General features: G+C 45.0%; 1 protein-coding gene across 1 annotated transcript in view; it reads right to left on the bottom strand.

Annotated features, from left to right (window-relative positions):
* The window catches only part of LOC131095407 (zinc finger RNA-binding protein-like), a 77,969-nt gene extending 57,609 nt beyond the window's left edge, over window positions 1–20,360 (bottom strand). The window contains exons 1-2 of the mRNA XM_058043102.1: window positions 20,324–20,360; window positions 19,996–20,080 (exon numbers count right to left, since the gene is read on the bottom strand). Of these exons, the coding sequence (XP_057899085.1) occupies window positions 19,996–20,080; window positions 20,324–20,360 (122 nt within the window). The remainder of the gene's footprint in view (window positions 1–19,995; window positions 20,081–20,323) is intronic.
* Window positions 20,361–22,661: the final 2,301 nt, after the last annotated feature.

The following is a 22,661-nucleotide window of genomic DNA, read 5'->3' as shown; positions in this document are numbered from 1 at the left end:
CTAGTGGTCGGCCTCGAGACTCCCCAGACACCTTCTGAAAAAGGCTCCAGGACAAACCATGGTTCCTGGCTGCAGAGTAGAGCACATTCTTCACATCTGGTCCTGTCCTGACTGGGCCAAGGGCTACTGCATGAGCGATCTCCTGCTTGATCTGGGTGAAGTCTTGTTGCTGCTCAGGGCCCCAGTGGAAAGTGTTCTTCTTATGGGTGACCAGGGAGAGAGGGCTCACAATCTGACTGTACTCAGGAATATACATCCTCCAAAAACCTATGGCACCTAGGAAAGCTTGTGTTTCCTTCCTGCAGGTTGGTGGAGACATTGCTGTGATCTTGTTGATGACATCGATGGGAATCTGATGCCATCCATCTTGCCACTTCACTCCCAGAAACTGGATCTCTTGAGCAGGTCCCTTGACTTTGCTCTTCTTGATGGCGAAGCCGGCTGTCAGGAGAATCTGGATGATTTTCTCTCCTTTCTCAAACATTTCTGCTGCCATCTTCCCCCACACAATGATGTCATCAATATACTGCAGATGTTCTGGAGCCTCACCCTTTTCTAGTACAGCCTGGATCAGTCCATGGCAGATGGTAGGACTGTGCTTCCACCCCTGGGGCAGTCAGTTCCAGGTGTACTGCACGTCCCTCCAGGTGAAGGCAAACTGAGGCCTGGATTCTGCTGCCAGAGGAATGGAGAAAAACAGGTTAGCAATGTCTATAGTGGCGTACCACTTCGCTGCCTTGGACTCCAGCTCATACTGGAGTTCCAGCATGCCTGGCACAGCAGTGCTCAGTGGTGGAGTCACTTCATTCAATGCTCAGTAGTCCACAGTCAATCTCCATTCTCCTTCAGATTTACACACAGGCCACATGGGGCTGTTGAAGGGTGACTGAGTCTTGCTGACCACCCCTTGAGTCTCCAGCTCATGGATCATTTTGTGGATGGGGATCATGGCATCTTGATTCGTTTGGTACTGTCGGCGGTGCACTGTCGAGGTGGCAATTGGCACTCATTGCTCTTCCACGTTCAGGAGTCCTATTGCAGATGGGCTTTCTGATAGTCCAGGCAAGGTGTTCAATTGCTTGACACCCTCTCTCTCTACAGCTGCTATCCCAATTGCCCACCTGAGTCCCTTTGGGTCTTTGAAATACCCACTTCAGAAGAAGTCTAGGCTTAAAATGCATGGGGCCTCTGGGCCAGTCACAACAGGGTGTTTCTTCCACTCATTTCCAGTCAGGGTCACCTCAGGTTCCACCAAAGTAAAATCCTGCGATACTCCTGTCACACTAGCAATAGAAACAGATTCTGCTCCCACATGTCTTGATGGGATTAATGTGCACTGCACACCAGTGTCCACCAAAGCTTTATATTCTTGTGGTTCCTATGTGTCAGGTCAACGAATCCACACAGTCCAAAAAACACGGTTTTCCCTAGCCTCTATCTGGCCAGAGGCAGGGCCCCTCTAAGCCTGGTTATCCTTCTTTCTTTGGGCATATGTCTTGGGGATTCCTTCAAGGGGATCAAAAATATCGTCATCATCATCATATATGGCAGTTCAGTTATGGGCCACTGGAGCTGCTTCCCTTTTGGAACTTCCTCTCTGAGTCTTCAGTTCACGCACCCATTGTGCCAGAGTAGCAGTAGATTTTCCATCCCATCTCCTCATGTTTTCTCCGCAATTGCGCAGGAAGAACCACAGATCAGCTTGTGGGGTGTACCTTCTCTCTCCATCTGGGGAAGGTCTGCGTTGGGTACCAGAACCTTCGATCTGTACTGCTGAGATTTGGAGAAAGCCCTCTTTAATCTCCTCCCTCAGTTTCTTGTGATTCTCCTCCATCTTGTCTTCTAATTTCTGCAGATGTGTTTCCACCGCTGCAATTCTGGCATGTGTTGGGCCATGTACAGCATCCACATATGCTCGGAGTTTCTTTGCCATATCAAGCACAGTCTCCTCACCGTCATCCCACTTCATTATTGCTAAAGCAGAAGCATATTTCTGTGGCTCAAGTCATACAAGTTTTTGCCACATCACAGATGTACATGGTACCAAGTCTGGATTTACAGTGTTTACGTCATCTGAGAAGACAATCTCTGCCACTGCCATTTCCCTCAAGCATTGAATCCCTTGTTCTATGGTCTTCCACTGGGTTTGCTGCATATAGAGATCATCTGCATACAGGTATCTTTGTGCTACACTTTCCAGGACCCGTGCCCAGAGGCTGTGAGGATTAGCCCCCCTCATCATTCCTTGGTGATGACAGGATCATGTGACAGGGATCCCAAATGCCTCGCTTCACTACCATCCAAAACTGTAGCCTCGCCTGCATCATCCCAAAGATGGACTAACCAACTAATTATGGATTCATCAGGTCTTCGAGTGTAATCCTTTCTTAGGCTATGAAGGTCCTTCAGGGAATAGGACTCAATAGTGGCTTCTAATGTTGTGTCAGTTGCTTAAACTTTGGCTTTTGTATCAGTAATTGGTGTTGAGGGTCCTTCCCCTGGATCATCATCCTCGGTCACTGGCCAATTGGTTTTGCTTGTGTGCTTCTTTCCTGCGGCTACTGCTAGTAGCTTAGGCTCACTGTCTGCTGTAGCTCCAGCCTGAGTGGCTGGGGTGTTGGCTGCAGCCTGAGTGATTGGGATAGCTGTTGATTTATCTCTCTGCCCCCCTTCCTCTGTGTGCTGCCCCACAGTATCTAGCAGTGTGCGATAAGCATAGGCCAGGGCCCAGCTTATTGCAATGAGCCTTTTCTCTTTAGAGTCATCATGGCACTTCTGACTTCTCTTTCAGGTATTTCCCCCACCTCAGCTGGGTTCTGAATTTGTTCACGTGGAAAATCCCAGTCTACAGGGTCTGAAAATTCCTTCAGGGTTTGGCTCATATTTTCCCATTCTCCACACCACTCAGGATTTTCCACGTCTGGGTCTACTTCTGGGTCAGGGGTCTCATCAGCTCCTCTGGACATCTCAGCCCTCATTCTAGAGAAGTTGCAGACCATATAGAGGAAGCTTACCAGAATAAACACCAGAAAGATGGTCTCTTTAACATTCAGGGGAAACTGAACATTCTTGTAATATATGTTAGAAATAATTCATGCTATAAAAGAATGTATTTTATAAAGATTGTGAAATCTGACCACAAGCAGCCTGAGAGGCGGATGTCTATTCAAACTCCGAAATTCCTGAAGATGGCCAGATAATGATCGGCATTTAGCTCAAGAATAGTAGTACCCAGTGTGATGATCACCGTGATGATCACCGTTATCCCGAGTCATTGGAAAAGCCTAAGAACGATCATCACCCAGTGGATAACATCGATCAAGATAGCCGAAGTCGCCAGAAAGATACATGTGAATACGTGACTTCCCGGGACTCGATCAACGCTGGCTATCAACCAGGAAACGGCGATTGTACAGCTCTGCACAGTGAAAGAACCAACTATGAATATGCAGAGTTACAAAAGAAACTTGGACTCCTTCACCTCGGGCATAATAAACAGTGTAAAACATCCCCGCTAGAAGTGGCTCTTGTGAACAGAGGGGGATTCAGTGAGATAGAGGTCGGATCCAGGTTCACTCAGTGCCGATCCCAGGCTCGACACTGTCTCTTTGGCTGTGGTGGTTTTGAGGATCGTATTTTGGTCACGGAAAAAGATAAATCTTTTCACAATTCTTGATAATTTGGCTTTCGATTGATCATTTATAACATTCTCAAAAACTGACATAACAGATTCAAAGGAGAAGGAGGAAAGGAAAGGCTGGAAAGCCTCATTGCCTGCTCCTCCTCCAACAAACTGGAGGCAGTTACTAATAAATTCCAAAAAATAGATTCTTTCCCAGTTTCCAGATACTAACACACACACTATCACTCTAGATTCCTTTTGGGACACAGTAGGCAGAAGAATGTATACCCTCCAAACTAATGCAGACTTTTCTGTAACTCAGTTTCTACCTTTTTTTCATTCTATAACCAAAGCCGTAGAGAAAACAAATATAAAAAGCTCAGTTCCTGTGCAGTCTTCCCCTGGGGAGGGAATCCAGACCTTATATCTTCCACCAGAGACTCTCCCTTCAAATGCTAATCATGCTGATAACAATCTTCCCCTCTCAGCCCTTGAATCCAGTCCTCTGCTTTCTCTGGGTCCTAATGCTGCCTCTGGGGCTGTTTCAACCTGGATCCCCCTTCCTGGGACAGAGAACACAGAATTCGTGCTGCTCCCACCCACCCCATTCGCGCCTGCGGGGTCTGCTTATCCCTAGGCCCCCCACTGGATGCAGCAAGCACAGATTCTGCTCCACCAGTTGCGCATCCTACAGCATGCTGCCTGTGTCCTCCCTCCACATTAGCTCCGAATGTAACTGCACCGGTTTCTATCAGTCAACCACCCCACCCCTACTGTGACCCTCCCCACCCCTGCCGCCGCCCCCCCACTCTCGCATGTCTTCCTACCCCCGCTACCATTCCTGCCACAGCAGTAGGTCTTCTCCCTGCCTGCCTGCCCACTGCAGCCCCAGCAAACCACGCTGTATGCCCCATTGTACCCGCGGCAGCCCCTGCCAATCCCACTGCCTCCTTCCCACCACTTCTCCCTTGCCCCCATCCCCAGGTTTTGCAACTGCCCACCCACCCTAAGGGTCCCCTGAACGGCACCTCCAAGACCCCCCATGGTAGCACCCCACTTCCCCATGCGCCTCAATTCTGCTCATGCTGTGCCACTCGTGGCGCTGCCATTCCAGCTCCACTGCTGCCTCCCTCTAGCCAAGCCCTGCCATGTGCCTCCTCACATTCTCTCCACTCCCATACACCCCTGCAAAATCTTGCTCCAACACGCCATAAAAAGCATAGGGCACTGCCTGCTCACTGTCACTCCTCCTCTGAGGACAGCAGTGACAGCGAATTCAATTCTGATACAGAGGACATTGACCCATAGCCTCTAATCAAAATGGAAGCCACTCCGGCAGGAGATTGGGAACTAGCTCAGAAAATTTCTGCCTTCCCAGCAAATTATATAAAGGGAAGAAGAGGAGGTTCCACTACTAGAACAACGTGGGAACCTAACACAAATAAAGAACTAGTACAACTGCGAAATATAGCCAAAGAACACGGTAGAAGTTCACATATTTTTAGAAATTTCCTAGAAGCTATTTTCTCAGCACATATTTTAGTACCCCACGATGTTAAAAATACTGCCCACTGCCTTCTTTCCCCAGCAGAATGTTATGGGAAAGGCATTGGAAAAGACAATTAAAAACATTATCAAATGTCACAGACACATTTTATGACAAATCCTTTCGTTAGGATTTTTTCTCCTGAGAAGCTGAGAGGCCTCAGGAAAAAAATGTAAACAGTAATTATCTGCTGCTGTGGAATGCAACAGGTGTATCTTTGATTGGTCTCATGTGGATGTTTCTAATTAATGGCCAATCACAGTTTAGCTGTCTCGGACTCTCGGTCAGTCACAAGATTTTGTTATAATTTTTTTCCTTTCTTTGCTAGCCTTCTGATACATGGAGTCAAATTCTCATCTCTTCCCTCTTCCTGGGACCCCTGCAAACCACTACAATTGGTGACCTCAAGTGAAGAAAAATTCCTCATTTGGTGAGCCCCCAGAGGAGCATTGCTACACTGGGTGAACCCTGAGTGTGTGGCATTGATGATCACCACACAAGTGACCACAGAAGTGGCTTCTAGCCTGGAGCTGAAGAACCGAAGACCCTGAGTTCACAGCCAAGGCTGACCACAGGGAGAACCTTTTGAAAAGTCTCCCAGACAGGATGTCCAGAAACCTTCGCAGCACAGAGCAGCCTGATGAAGCCCAGAGGACACTGTCACAAGGTACTGTTAACTCTTCCCTTTATGAAAATGCTGCCCTTCGCAGAATGTGGGCTGGTATTTGGCAGAGGGTGCCTATGGAGACAGAGGTTCTGTTCTCTCCCTAAGAGGAGAAAATTATTGCCCTCTGTCAAATATGGGGTTGTGAAGACAGAGTTCATATGGTGACGAGACATTTTTGTGAGTTTTTCAGATGGACAAACTTCCATGGATTTTTTTGTGGTGTATTCCCTCAATTCATACATACAGGAATGCATGGAATTCATTTTTGGGGAGGCTCTTTACCAAGGGTTTTGGATTTCCTCGAATTTATCTGGCATTCAAAACTCTCTTCAAAGTTTTGAAACAGAGAGAATTTTTAATTGAATGGATTGCCGAATGCAGAGGTCGTGCTCCCTTCCCTCCAGACTCAGCAGGAGAGGAACCTGTCCAGGGACACGAACTGCTGGTTCCCAGCCCCCTCGCATTGTGGAGGGGAAGCGAGGCTTTGCCCCCAACCGAGGAAAAGTTTTTTTCTGCTTCTTTGGAGCATGCTCAAATGGAGCCGCGTTTTCCCCTCCTCATTGCCCTCAGGTGGGATGTGAATTGGCTCCCCTGCCCTGGCTGGTGCAGCGGGCCTCGACCTGGCCAGTCCCACAGGTCCTGCCCCAGCCAGCACCGCGGGCTGCGCCGGTCCCTGTGGCCCCGCCCGGGCAAGCCCCGTGGGCTGAGCTAGTCCCCACGGCCCCGCTCGCCACCCAGCCAGCCCCACCACCTCCAGCAGAGTTTTTCTGTATTCCGATCACAGAAGCACTGCCTCCCATGGCTTCGCCCGTGTTGCTAGGCGACTCAATCGACAGCAGCGACGATCGACAAGAGCCTGTCTCTGTGTTGCTAGGCAACGCACTGGTGCCACAAGAGTGACCACTTTCAAACTTAGCGCTTTTGTGGAACACAGCATTTTTCGTGGGCCAATTCGTGTTTGGCCGGGGGTTTCTCGCTGGGGGTTGGAATGCCTGACTTCCCCCGCACGCCCCAGCAGCATCGGGGGGGTGGCTCCCGAAAGTTCTGCCTCTGGTCCCCAGCCCAGAGGGGGTTGGGGTGGTGCCGAGGGGCAGGATGCAGGAACGCTCTTGCTTGCATTGCAGGGGCAAGAGAAGCAGTGGAAAGCGAGCATCGCTCACTTGCTGTGGGGACAAAACATCCTCAGATCCAGGGTGATGATCCCTGGAAAGACTTCTCTTCCCCAACTGCCAGTATGCGCCGGTGGTTCATGGGGTTGGAGGCGTTCGGTCACTTGTGCAGCCCAGGTATTGGCAGCAGGGTGCAGGGTTGTGAGAACACAGAGCCCGCCTCGCAGGCCAGGTCTGGACCGTTTGGCTCGGTTACCTGGGCTGGGCCCTCCACCCAGCCGGCTGTTGGGTTTGGGGGCTTTGCTTCCCCTGTCAGCCACTGTTCTGTGGGCCAGGTCTGGAATTCCTGATCCATCCACGAGGGCCAGGACCTCTGCTGGGTCCTAGAAGCTCCTCTCTGCTGCTGCTCTTAAAAAAAAAAAAAAAAAAAAAAAAAAAAGGAAAAAAATTTAAAAATTAAAAAAAATAATTGAAAGAGCTAGCAGCTCAAAAGCATTGAAAAGCCAAAGATTAACCTCAGCCCAAGTGGTTCAGTTAAGGGCTGTGGCCAAGACATTCCAGAAATTTTCTCAAAATTGTTTGATAACTGTCAATGGATTTTTTATAACTCTTGATGATTTTCTTTAGCAGTTCTTTGTTTCAGGATTCTGCAAGCCTGTTTCAGGACCAAAAGGGACTTCCAGAGATGTCAAAGAGGAACATCTTCAGTCCATGGACTTTCTCCTGAAACTCAGCTGTTTGGACTTGAAGCAATGAACTTTCTTTGCATTGTTTTTGCATTTTCTTATATTGTAAGATTGTTTTAGTGATATGATAGAATTTGATGTTCTAGATGTGAAGAATTTCTTTGATCATTCCACATCAGCACTTGATTGAGGTTTTTGATTGGCAACAGATTAACCTCTTGAGAAGTGTTTGTTCTCTCTTCTGCATGGGCCCAGCAGATGAGATTACAAACATTTTTCTTTTTAATTTATTTTAAATAAAAAGGGTGACATGTCACAAACAAATTTTATGAAAAATCCGTTCATTAGACACCTATGCTAAAGATGCTGATGGGCCAGATTTTACAGTTGAACAGCTGGCTGGAGAAGGGGATTTACAGAAACCCTCTGACCAAGCTAACACCTTACCTAAGGCAGCACTACAAGACTTTGCTATTGCAGGAAAAACCTCCTTACTTCTTACCCCAGATGACGCTATTCCTACTCAACATTTTTCTAATATTAAACAAGAAGTAGATGAAAGCTTTATCAAATTTGTGGACAGAATTAAGGATGCTCTGGAAAAACAGAGAGCATAGAGGCAAGAAAGGAGCTGTTATGCAACCTTGCCATGAGTAATGCTAATTAATGGTGTAAAACAATTCTGAGGGCCCTACCCTTAGATACAGAACCTACCATAGAGCAAATGCTGGAAAGCTGTACATGTAATTTGTCCACTGAAAGTGCAGTGGCCCAAGCAGTTGCTAAGGGTACTGCAAAATGAGTTTCTGGTGCATTTGCAGTAGTGGCTTCCAAAGACCTAGCCTGCCGCTTTCACTGTGGAGATTTTGGATATTTTATAAAGGACTGTCCAGACAGGTCACCTAACCGAAACCCCCGTAACACCTACCAAAGACCCCAGAATCAGCAGCGCTACCAGAAGCATTCGGGAAACTTCCAGCGGAGCATGGTCAGGCCCCGCGCAAAGGCAACAAATCAAAAGCTGTCCAGACCCAACCATGCATCATCCCAGGAGATTCCAGATCACGTTAAGAGGATCCAACACACGGAGCAATACAGATGGGAACCCGCCACCAGCTGGTAACTGCTCTGTCCATTGACTTTAATAATGAGAATGTTTATCATGTTCCCACAGGCAAACATGGGCCAAAAGGTGGTCCTTTTGACATCTTAATTATAGGTGACACTCTCCATGGCCCAGAGGAAATCTTCATTGCTTCAGAAATACGAACAGTGCACCCGGGACAAGAAATCTCTGTCCAGGTATACTGCACAGACTTACCATTTTTCCTTTCAAAGAGAACTCCGATCGCACAAGCCTTTCTACTCCCAAAGAATCACAGGGAACAGCTTCCTCTCAACCCTACAGCAATGTGGGCATGAGTTGTGGGACCAAGTAAGCCTACCATCGAGTGTGGTCTTTCCTGCAGAGGAGAGAAGATCTACTGACCAAGGATGCTGGACACTGGTGCTGATGTGACCATCATTGCTCTCTCAGAATGGCCAGCACACTGGGAACTACAACCAGTAACAGGCATAATTTCAGGGATTGGTGGAGCCAGAGTCTATGCGAAGCAAGACCAACATCCTTGTCAAAGGGCCTGAAGGCAAGTTGGCAACTATCCATCCATTTGTGGTAAGGGCCCCCATCACCCTTTGGGGCAGGGATGTTCTATCCCAATGAGGGTCTTCCCTACATATTCCCACTCGGGATTTCTAATTGGAGCCACTGAGGAGAGAACACTACCAGATACCCCTCAGCTCACCTGGAAATGTCAAGACTTGATCTGGATCGAACAGTGGCCCCTCTCTAAAGTCAAATTGTGTGCACTACAAGCCCTTGTGGAAGAATAGCTTGCCAAAGGCCACATCGTCGAGACCACCAGCCCTTGGAACTCTCCAGTCTTCGTACTGCAAAAACCTGGAACAGACAGGTGGAGGCTCTTCCACAACCTTCTCAAAATCAATGAGGTCATCGAGGACATGGGCCCCCTCTAGCCTGGCCTGCTCTCCCCATCGATGCTGCCTAGAGACTGGACACTTGCTATCATAGATATTAAAGACTGTTTTTTCAGCATTCCGCTGCACCCCCAGGATGCTCCACGGTTTGCTTTCTCCATTCCCTCTCTTAACAGAGAGGCTCCACTCAAAAGATATCATTGGTGTTTTCTTCCTCAAGGAATGAAAAACAGTCCCACTATATGCCAGTGATATGTTGCTCACATTCTGTCTCCCATTCAGAACCTATTCCCAGATGCAATCATCCACCACTATATGGATGATATCCTGATCTGTGCATCAGATAAAGCTTACTTAGAAAAAGCAGTTAAAAAGACCATTGAAACCATAGAAAAGGCAGGATTTGAGATTCGTGAGGACAAAATACAGTACTCCAACCCATGGACTTAGCTTGGAGCCCAGATGTGGGAAAGGACCATCATACCCCAGCAGCTCGCCATCCGAGACAAACCAAAAACCCTGAGAGACTTACACAGCCTGTGTGGATCCATCAACTGTGTACATCCACTGCTAGGAATTACAACTGAGGACCTTGCTCCCCTGTTCAACCTTCTTCATGGCAATGAAGACCTGGACTCTCCACGCACTCTCACAACAGAAGCCTGAGATGCCATCACTAAGGTCCAAGAAGCCCTGTCTTCATGCAAAGCCCATCGCTTCGAGCCCAGCCTGCCTTTCCAGTTCGTCATTCTGGGAAAAGCACCCTGGTTCTATGGACTGATTTTCCAATGGGATACTCAACTTTGAGACCCTTTCTTGATACTAGAATGTATCTTAACAAACAACCAACCCACAAAGACAATTACCACCTTCCAAGAAATCATGGCACATCTAATAAAAAAGGCCAGAACTCACCTCCGCTCCCTTGCAGGGTGTGAGTTCACATGCAAATACTTGCCACTGACAACTGGGAACCTGGAGCATTTGCTCCAGACCAATGAAAATCTCCAGTTTGCCCTAGATAGCTATACAGGCCAAATTTCTATCCATATCCAAAAACATAAACTTTTTAATCGTGATGTAACCTTTCATCTGACCCCAAAATTAGTCCAAACTAAAACACCTCTCAAAGCTCTAACCATCTTCACAGATGGCTCAAGGCCTTCCCACAAGTCTGTAATGACAAGGAAAGACCCTAAGACCCAAAAATGGGAATCTGAAATCCAAATAGTGGAGGGATCTCCACAGATTGTGGAGTTAGCAGCTTTTGTCAGAGCTTTTGAGAAATTCAAATACGAACCCCATAATCTGGTCACAGATTCAGCTTATGTTGCTGGTATAGCTATGAGAGCGGAACATGCTCTTCTCAAAGAGATTTACTAATCCAAAGTTACACCAACTGATTTCTGCATTAACACGCTTAATCTCTCAAAGAAAGCAACCTTACCATATCATGCATGTGAGGTCACACACTGACCTCCCAGGTATCATCACAGAAGGGAACAGGAAAGCGGATGCATTAGCCATGACAGTACAAACTGCTAATGTCCCTAACATCTTTGCCCGGGCAAAGTTGTCACACGCATTTTTTTATCAAAATGTGCCTGCCCTTATCAGAATGTTCAAGCTCTCAAAAGATCAAGCAAAAGCTATTGTCGCGACATGCCCAAACTGTCAAAACTACCAAATACCATCTATGGGGACGGGAGTCAATCCCCGAGGTCTGAACAGCTGCCAGCTGTGGCAGACAGATGTGACTCACTTCAGACCTTTTGGGAGGTCAAAATATGTGCACGTATCAGTTGATATGTTTCCTGAAATAGTATTTGCATCAGCTCATCCAGGAGAAACTACACAGCACACCATTAAGCACTTCCTCCTTGCCTTCACTACCCTGGGAGTACCAAAGGAAATCAAAACAGATAATGGACCTGCCTATACCTCTTGTAAGTTAAAAGAGTTCTTCAGTGAGTGGGGAATAGAACACAAGAAAGGCATATCTGAAATCCCACAGGACAATCCATCATGGAAAGGACAAATCAAACCCTCAAAAGAGTCCTCAATCAACAGTCAGGAGTAACAAAAATCATATCTCCAGTTGAAAGACTTTGCAAGGCTCTCTACATTATCAACTTCATAAATTGTACAACATCAGAGCCTGACCCCCCCAATACTTTGCCACTTTGCAAATACCACCCAAGCAAGGTTAACTGAGAAACCACCTGTGCTAGTGAAGGACCCAGAAATACATCAAATTTCTGGGCCTTTCCAGTTGATTACCTGGGGAAGAGGATATGTGTGTGTTCTACTACCATCTGGTCCAAGATGATACCCAAGAAAAAACATAAAACCATACCTAGGCAATGCAAACACTACTCCCACAAACACTGACAAGAATTCCCCTGAGTCAAATACAAATCCTCCTCAAAACCAGACCAGTTCTGCCTGGAGACAAAGATGTCGCCGAATATCCACATGCAGAAGAAAAGACCGTCCCATCACGTGACAGCAGACAAAATAGAAAGCTAAACAACATTCTGCTGCATCAAGCCATAAGCCAGACCCAGCTGGAACACACAACTGTTCTCTGAATTATATGTTATTACCCCTTTTTAACCTAAAAAACCCTATTATTTCCCTTTCTCAACTCTGACCAAAAACCCTCTAACCTTATACCCACTCCCCCATCTTTGGCTTATAGAAAAAGAAAGAAAAAAACAAAAGAAGCAGGAGGGAAAGGAATGGAGGAAAGGAACAAGGGAGAAAACCCTAACCCTCCCCTCCCATCATAAAGATAACAAATTTTGCTTATATTCCCTATCAGAAGTCCCATTCCTGTCCAAAGATGAAAAATATCTCAGTTGGTGCTGTCCTCACTGCTGCCTGGATGTTCTTCACCGTACCATATGCCATGGGCTGGATTAGGCCACAGCCTAGCTATAATGTTTGGGTAACCTTAGCAAGGACATTGAAACAGGATAACATGTGCTGATCCATGGGAAACATTTATAATCCACTTTCCACATGTCTGATAGGAATTCCTTTTGTAGTTGATAACTGGCCTATCTATAATTTAGAGCTCCTCAGCACCACAGGTAAGAGACCAAACCTGGTAGATACTTGGGATGAGTAGACAAAAATGTTGGCCAATGCTCTAGAGGAACCCCAAGAATTGGACCTGTTTGGGTCCTCCAAGGCAACATACTGTGTCAAATTTTACTTTAGACATCTGAAAAATAATTGGCCAGAAATTGACCAGACAAAAAACACATACTGAAAAGACATATCAACAATTAACAAAGCCTATAACTAGACCAATTGGTGTAATTACACTGCTCACGTGATCTCTGTATCCTCTCTCCACCCCAAAGTATTACCCAAGGGAACATTTCTCATCTGTGGTGACAGAGTATGGGCTGGGATCCCCTCGCAGCTCCAGAGAGGTCCCTGTATGCTTGGAAAACTTTCTACCCTCACACCAAATATCACCTTGTTACATAATTGGAAAAAAGAAAGTGAATTAAAATGCCACAAAAGGTCCTACAAGAAATTTAATGAAAATTGCAATCCCAAATTATACGATTGGAACAAACAAAAAAAGATTGCTGTCTCCCTATTCCTACCATGGATAGCTGCAGCTAAAGCCCTCAGTGAAATAAATCACCTAGGGTGCTGGCTCAATAAGCAAGCCAATGCTACATCTGCTGCCCTGAGTGATCTTTTAAAGGAAGAAGAAACCACAAGACATGCATCACTTCAAAATCGAGCAGCAATTGACTTCCTGCTGCTTGCCCATGGACACAGCTGCCAAGACTTTGAAGGGATGTGCTGCTTCGATCTCTCTTCATGCTCAGACTCCATCCACGCAAACATCCAGAAACTGAAGGAACTTGTGAAAGACTTAAAAGTAGAAAACAACCCTGACTGGGTCAATGACCTTTTTGATCAATGAGGATAAACAGGATGGGTTGCATCTTTGGTTAAGGGAATGTTCTGGATTTTCATTGTAATTGTCATTGTGTTAGCTATGTTCTCATGCCTTTTCCATTGTTTTAAAAGAACTATAGGGAACGCTTTTTTACTAAATACAGAAAGTGGAGTTGTAGCAGGCACAGGGCCTGCAAGGCCTCCCTGGCGGTCAGCAGCCTAAGATAAGAAATGCCTAGCCATGATGACTGGACCAAAAGAAGCCCCTCTTCCATCTTCGGACCCTTGTTATCTCTCTGTAAGACTATAGGTCACTTTTGCCTTGACCCTTACTATTGGATTGTTTTCCTAAACTCCTATACCCTATATAAACCCCTATTTCTGCCCAGTTTGGCAGAAGACCTGTCACTGAGACCCTTTGCAGAAGCTGCCAATAAAGACATCTCTGTGGAACCTCATACAGTGCTTCTCCTCTCTCTCCCTGCATCAGCTGCTGAGGCACTTAGCAAGCAAAAAGCTGAAAATCACTAATGAGCTGAGAATCACTAAAGAGCTGATCTCAGTTAAGAGCTGAGCTTGCTAAGATTGCCTGCGGCTCTGGAGCTTGCCTGAGGGGCCCGGACAGGTTGTGTTTAACTGGACTTGGCTGTCTGGGACACCGATGGCAGCCCAAAGCCGCATTACTTAAGCAGTGTAATTTTCCACTTTAGCCAGCATGTAGCTATTGACGCAGGGCATGTAGCTCTTTTGGTTTTTTAACAGACTGTTATTGTTAAGAGTTTGATTATTAGATCACTGAAACTTTAAGTTTTGCTAAACTAACCCTGATAAGTTTCAATGAACAAAGCCTGAGGGAGTAAAAAGCTGGACACCTGGAATCCAGAATTTAGAGCCTTCCAAAGACATGTTGAAGCAACCAGAAGATAAAGAAGAGACTTACAAAGACAATCTAACATGTTTTGCAGACTCCCTGTCTGGGAAAAAAGATAATAAAAATACTTTAAAATGTGGACTAATAAGCATGAGAAATGGGAAATCAATAACCAGTAGAAGATAGAATACTAATTAATGAAGAGAATTATGTAATTTAGACCAATGAACATTAATTTGTTTACTAATAATGTATACATAAGTAAAAAGTTTTCAAAGTTGTGTGCACCTAGGTGTAGCTATCTCCTTATGCACCTGGCCTGGAATAAAGTAATGTCTACTCCTTAATACAAATAATTGTGTTAGAGAGTTTAATTTATCCCAACATTTTCAGGGAAGACATGCTCTTTGCTTCCTCCTTCCAAATAAGCTCACTTATATTCAGAAGTTTTAGACCCCAATGTATACCCAGCTTCCTCTCATCTTTCACATCTTACCTAAAAATCCTCAAGGATCAAGAGACTTAATTCTTTACATAGAATTCTTGTACTACAGTGCATGAGAAAAGTTTGGGCTTTTTAGAAACACCTTTGACTCAAATCTTTGAATAACAACTTGTCCTGGTTTAAGGCAAATTTGGGAGGAAACTTCCAAAGGGGTCCTGTGGTAGATTGTTTTTCTGTTGTAATCCTAAAGTGTTCCTTATTGTGAGTTTATAGTGGTTTGTTCCATGTACCCTGTTTAGTTTCCCCAGTGGTTTTGCCCTGAAGTTGTTTACTATTTTCCTGCCTAATCTTATGTCAGTCCCCATGTCAATCTCCCTTGCACCTCCCTGATTTCCAGACCCTTCCCTGCCAGTCCTGGAAGTACTGCCCTCTTCCCTTGTTCATCAAATGTAACCCCACCCCTTTCCCTAGAACCTTCCTTGGCTATCACCCTTTCCTCAAAGTTCCATTGGTGTGCCAAGCCTGATCCCCTCCCATGTTATCCTCTATTGGTTACCTGGAATCTGATCCCCGCCCTACGTTCCTCCTCTGCTGTTCTACTATTGGTTAAGATTTGTATCCTCCCCTAGTACCCTCCCCTGTTCCTAAGTTGCTGTTACCCTGTTGGAGCTTGTCACTTGTCCCTGGACCCTCTTGGAGATTAAACCCTCTTGAGAGCTTATACAAGTGGCCCCTCTCGTCTCCTTTGTTCTGGCTTCCTCGACTCGGGATTCCTATCAGCAGACGCACAGAACAGCTTTGCTGCCTCTGGGAATTAGGCAGCCCTGCTCTACTGCCACCCAGACCGTCCCGAGGGGAGGATAGGGGGCAGCCACTCTTGGCACGGGCCAGGAGGCAAGGGCTAGCTGGAGGACATCACCAAGCGACTGCCCGTGCCAGAGTCCCTCTAGAAAGCTGATTCAAGGGGCCCCTCCCCCAACTGGTAGGACACAACTACACTAAATTCTACCGACATTAGTGATGGAAAATACTGATGTCTGTGATACATTAGTATCAGAAAAAGTGCCATATATTATGAAATACCATTATAATAAACCTGCTAGATAAGGCTGATGGCAGCAAGCTGTGACCATGTATTTTTCTCCACACTAATCTTCAATTCCATGTGAATCTGATTTTCTGTGGAATGAAGGGCCACACTGGCTCAAAATCTTGCAGAATTCATCCATCTACTTCTCTTTACGTGATTGCGCACCATTGACAGCTCATTATCAAAACATTGATGTTATTCAAGTCTAGATAACAGCCATGTTCACAATGATAATGCATGACAAAAAGAACTGAGCTTTAGATGTTATGTCTGCCTGCAAAACTATCAACCACTAACATTTTCCTTGTCAAAATCACAGAATCAAAGAATGGCTGAGGTTGAAAGAGACATCTGGAGGGTACAATCGTGTTCAAGCAGGGCCACCAAGAACCAGTTGCCCAGGACCATGTCCAGACTACTATTTGAACATCTTTGAGGGACTCCAGAAGGTTACTGGGCAAACTGTGTCAGTGCTGTCACCCTTACAGTTAAAAAAACATTTTCTGATGTCCAGAGGGAACTTCCTGTGTTTTGGTTTGTGCCCATTGCCTCTGGTCTTCTCACTGGGCACCACTGATAAGAGCCTGGCTCTATCCTCTTTGCACCCTTCCTTTAGGTATTTATATACATTAACAAGATCTCCATTGAGCCTTCTTATCTCTAGACTAAACAGTCCAAGCTCTCTCTCTCAGGCTTTCTTCATAAGTAAGAGGCTCCAGCCCCTTCATCATCTTTGTGGCCTTTCATTGGACTATTTCCAATATGTCTATGTCTCTCTTGCACTGGGGAGCCCAGAACTGGACACAAGTCTCCAGGTCTGATAGGGCATAACTGGCTCAACTGTGCTGATGTGAGAGGCAGATGCCATGTCTTAGAAGGTGTTATAAACCATCAAAGACCCCCAAAGTGCCCCTAGACTAATTTCTGAGGCCTTCCACCAGAAGACTGAAAGCTCCCCCCCAGGGGAGGTACCTGGGGGTTCCCACACAGCCTGAGCATATTTTAACCCATTGAACTTTGTGTTTTGAGGGGTTTTTCCCCACCCCTAATGGATCAAGACAGTGATCACTACTGTGACCAATGGATATCGAAATTGCATCAAGTCTCATTGCAGATCCATGGGTAGTGATATGTTCCCTTACTCTTATCCTTTCTTTCTTTTCTCTTATACATTGTCTTAAATTATATTTTCATGCTTTTATATTGCTATATTACTATAGATAATAATAACTCAAATGGCTACATACCTGCTTTCCATTGCAACCAAATTGTTCTAAAATAAACCCTATATGTATATATTTACAAACATGAATCAGTGTCATTTCACTCTAATCCACCCCAAGGGATTAACAAGAAGCTAGGTTACCCTTGCCTTCTAGGGTGGGTCATAATACTTCTGTACAAGTCTCAAATATCCAGTAACATCATACACTGCACTCAAATAGAAAACTAGCTATAATTGCAAGAGTTCACTTCCATATGGCTACCTAGAAGACTGCATCTTAATCTAAACTCACAGGCATTGTGATTGGCTCTGGACCCTATTTACTACAATAAATTCCCTTTACCTGCAAAGACTCACCACACTTAGCAATTCAAAGTTAACAATTCAGTCCTAACTACCCAAGAATATCGCATCTGTGACCCGCCTCGTTAGAGTAGGTACACGGTATGAACATAAGTAAGATGAAACTCAGATGCTCAAAGGTTCTTTATCTTCTTAACAGGAACCAAAATCTTGAAACAAGATAAGAGACCATCACATTTGCACACTTCTCTGTCCAAACAATTCTCAATGTCCCTATCTCTCCATCAGCATCCCCACATTTCAGTCAGCCAACTTCAAAATAAAAGCATAATTATGCCTCTTCTCCAGCAGTGAATCAAGAATGCTATTTTTTACACATGAAAAACAAGCCAATATTAGGTTGTTCATGTCAAACTGAATAGACACACAGTGGTTAAGGTGGCCTACAGAATGCACACACACACATACAAAATAAAGAGGACTAGTATCACCAAATCTCACATTTATTTCAGGCTTGTAAACAAATGGATTAATAGTTACTTAAATAAGTAACAGAGTTTTGCATTGCATGCAGGCTTATAACCCTAGACCCAATACCACTACTAGCACAAAGGTATTGGAATATTCAGAAAAAATTTCTGTATTGGTATTTGCATAATCTAATGCTTCTCTCATTAAATCATGTCATTACATTAAGATAAACTCCCTTTTAGACATTGACTCCTGTGTTTTCTGTTCAAAATATTAAATTAATTCTTATGAAAGGACTGCTTTAACACTGATTGCTTTGCCTCTTCACTTTCAGACTTGGCAAATATACAAACCATTTATAGGATAGAGTCTTTTACTGATACGTAAATGGAATGGTATCTTGTACTTTTGATAGCAAAAGAAAAAGCTTTCAATCTATCAGTCTTTCCATTTTCTCAAGAATACATTTAGGATTAACTATGAAAACAGTTTTGAACCTGAACTGTATTCCAATTATATGGTTTTAAGGAAATTTCAAAGTCTACAGACTACCTCAGCTCCACAATAAAAGGAATAACATTTTTTAAAAATTAATCTACACTTCAAAAATGCATTATATATAGATGTCAGTTTATTATTCACTCAAATATTGTTTATTTATTTACAAAAATAAAAAATCCTCTATGTTATTTAAAAGCTCCTTCATAACCCATGACAACCCAGTTTCAAATTTCACAACTTTCAAGTAAATCATAAACATACTGTGAGCACCTAATCAAAAAAAAAAAAAAAAAAAGAAAAAGCTTAGCTAAGTTTAATCCCCTCCTTTAACTATTATACATTGGAGTAAATGAAAATTCATTTATTTTATATCCATTTCCAGAAAATAATCATTTGGGAGTCGTTCCATGACCCACATAAAACTGTATATTCCTGAGACTATGTCAGGTATGCAGTTCTGATTAGATAGATAACAGTAGCACACATCTGCATTCATTTGCCAATAATCCCTCATATTTCATATATTTGCTTTATCCTATTATTTTCCCATTAACTAAGACTTAGGAGTCAAGGAAGGCCTTTATTATAAATTCATGAAACTAATAACAAAGATTCAAATATGAACTTCAAGGTGCTACTCCAACACAAGTCAAAAATGTGATGATGTTCATGATTGTATCTGGGTTTTCTCAAATTAGGTAATTTGATTTCAGAAAAAGTGAGATAATAGATGCTACCAATTACTTTTCAACAGTCTGACACACAATTTGGATGCACAAAGATGCAAAAATTTAAGGCAACATACCTATACAAAATATATATCGTTACATGTCCCCAAGCTCCACTATAAGACCTGCTCCTGATCTTAGATACCCAAGGAGGAAATCTTTTTAAAAGGAGCATGGCTCCAAAAGTACTTTCTCTACTTTCCAATACATTATTTATAACATTGCTTCAGTGGAATGGGACAGTCCCCTGTATTTTCTGGTGTTTCTATTCTTCCCTTATGTATCCCATAGGTTAGGTTGGTGTAATTTTAACTTATGTTAAAAAGGATTCTATCCTCCCACACTGACATAGGGGGAAGCAAAGACTTGGGGAGCAAGCCCCATCTTCACGGAAGGAAAAGTGTCTGGGGGCAGCAGGCAGTAACTTGTTGGCGTTGTTGAGTCTAAGTGGTCATTTTAATTTAAGGGCCTTGGGATCTGATGCTGCCTCCTCCGTGGTGTCTGGCTCCACCTCCCCACCCTCACACCACTGGGGATACAGGGAGGTCCTTACCAGGATAAGAAAACAGACCTGCGGGAGAGGCAGATAAGCAGATGGGTCCTAAGCACAACTATCGCGGAGTAGCGGATTGCAGAAGCAGGCTCCACACGGGGCGGAGGATGGGAGCAGTCCCGAGCACTCACCCCGAGGGGGCGGGGAGATCCCGATCAGGGACACGAAACCGGAGGCGAAGAGGGAAGTGATTCCGGGCAAGGACGGAGGGAGGGAGGGACGGAGGGACGGAGGGAGGGGTCGCGGTGGTTACCTATACTGGGCAGCAGCCCCGCTATGAGTGAATCCAAAGTAGTTGCCGGTGGCCATTTTGGCATCTTCTCCCAGGCGGCTGGGCACTGTGGCGAAGATAACCAAGAGGCGGCAGCAGTCGGGGCCATGACAGGAGGCCCGGCAGGAGGAGGCGGGGAGAGAAAGGGACAGACAGACAAGAGACAGAAGTGCGCGCGAGCGCAGGTCAGACACGGTGCCTCAGGACCACCGTTCCTCCGCCCCACGCGCGGGCCGCATCTCCTTCCCCTCGCCGCCGCCCCCCTCCCCCCACGCTCACGGACACAGAAACATCGAGCGCCATTACTTACCATAGGTGAAAGAAACTACCGGACATATAGGAATCATGAGTGCAAGCTAGCAGGGACAACGGCGGTTGAACTCTGAACTCTCACCCCCCTCCTCACCGCCGCGTTCGCTCACTCCCTTCCCCCCTCCACACACACCTACGGCGACAACGGCAAAGTGCGGCCGGACCAAGGCCGTGCGCACGCGCGAGATGTGTGAAGGGCTGCTAGAAGTTGTAGTTCAGCCAATGACTACGCCCCCGCCCGCAGAAGAGCACCCTCGATGTCGCGTAGGCTGCCACCACGCTTAAGGCGTGAATCCTCCTGCGCTTGATGTTGCAAAGGCTCTTGGGAGTTGTAGTTCCCCTCGCTGAGGCCCGGGCGCGAGGAAGAGCTGTTCTTAGAGTAACGCTGCACGTACCACTCCTCCTGCCTGTCCCCTTTCTCCCTCCTTCCATCATCCCGTGTCACACCTACAGTCACACCACACTTGTACCCGTGGACTCACATTGCAAAGATAGGGTCAGTTTCTCATTCTTTCCTGCAAACCTTCAACACACCACAGTAGTGATCTGGAACATGTGTACTAATGTCTTTCCAAACAATTCCATGGATGAGGGTATGGGTGGTAACGTTTTTGAAATGGGTCTTAATAACTCTACCAACTTGTGAAAAACGCCAATCACTTGTTTTTAAAATTTTAAAAGTTTAATAGTAATAAAATGGTTATAAAAATAGTAATATAATTAGAGTAATAATAATTTGCACAATTTGGATTAGGACAATATGAGACAATAGAAACAAAGAGTTACAGATGGTCCGGGTACCTTTTTCTGGGCAACATAAGCCTGAAAAAGGATCCACGTTAACAGAGGATTAACCCTTAAAAACAATAACCTGTTGAATATTTATAAACCTCATACATGATGCATAAATTCCATTCAAACACAGGATTCTGTCTAGTCATCATCAACTTCTTCCTCTTAATCCTAACGGCGTCTTCAGGACTGAGCGAGGCAGGAAGAAGTTTGTTTCTTCTGATAAGGGAGCAATGAATTCTTTTTCTCTGAAAGATTTAGGTGTCCTGTGGCTACTATCTTGCTGCGAGTCCTTTCTTTTTAAAAAAGTATCTTACATAGCATAGTTTCTATTTTAGCATTTTTTTATAACCTAAAACTATATTTAACACACTACATATAAATACATGAATACATTTTAATATTTGCGAAAAGCCAATCATAAAATACGCATTTTTCACACAAATTCAAGCTGCAGGTTTGTTACAGAACCCCTACAGTTTGACTCCTGAAACAGACAAATGGGTCCGTGCAAGTCTGCATTTCTGAACTTTGGATGAAAATGAAAGGATCAAGGGGGAGGGGGGGGTATGTGATAGGCAATTTGGAAAGGCTGTACCTTCCTAGTACCTCAGCCAATGGGGAAAGGAAGAGGGCAACATGTGGCCTTAAACTTTTGTTTTTCTATCACATGGACATCACCCAGATCTTGTCCATAATCTGTTACCTATTTCACAGATTAATTCTCCTTTCAACAGTTTCCCCCCACTTCTGCCTAGGCTCCTTTTTAAAGAAATATAACTGATTTGGTAACAGGTAGATGCACCCAAAGGACCTGTGACCTCATGGAGACTCCATGCTGGAGGAGTTCATGAAGAATTGCAGCCTGTGGAAAGGACCCACAGCGGAGAAGTTTGTGGAGAGCTGTCTCCTGTTGGTGGGACCCCAGACTAAAGAAGGGAAAGAACATGAGGAGGAAGCAGCAGAGAGGTGTGATAGTTACTGACTGCAACTCCCATTCCCCATCCCCCCGCCCTCCTGGGGAAGGGGGCAGGGGAGAGGTATCAGGAGTGAAGTTTAGCCTGGGAAGAAGGGAGGGGTGGGGCATAGGATGTTTTAAGATTTGTTGTTATTTCTGATTATCCCACTCTGTTGTTAATTGATAATAGCCATTGGTAATAAATTAAATTAATATCCTGAAGTTGAGTCCGTTAAGCCCGTGATGGTAATTACTGAGTGATCTCTCCTTGTCCGAAAATATAATGAAAGACTCATGAGTCTTTCATTATATTTTCTCTCCCCTGTCCAGCTGAGGAGGGAAGTGATAGAGCAGCTTTGGTGAGAACCGGGCATCCAGCCAAGGTCAAACTCAGCACACAGCTGAGTGCAGAGTATAGCAACTTAAGATGCCAAACATCCTTGCCAATATTAGCTTTGCATAGGAACTAAATAGTACTGTACCTCTTGTCCTTCCTTATCCTAATCAAGTACAATAGAAAAAGGATTCTGCATGGGAAAATGAATAAGTTTCCAACTACTGTGGTTCACTCTCAGTCAAAGTGCTT

The sequence above is a fragment of the Melospiza georgiana genome, chromosome W (assembly GCF_028018845.1).
Source record: "Melospiza georgiana isolate bMelGeo1 chromosome W, bMelGeo1.pri, whole genome shotgun sequence".
NCBI classification, from domain to species: Eukaryota; Metazoa; Chordata; class Aves; order Passeriformes; family Passerellidae; genus Melospiza; species Melospiza georgiana.
Note: the sequence above shows the minus strand (reverse complement) of the source record. Positions and strands in the feature narration are given on the sequence as shown.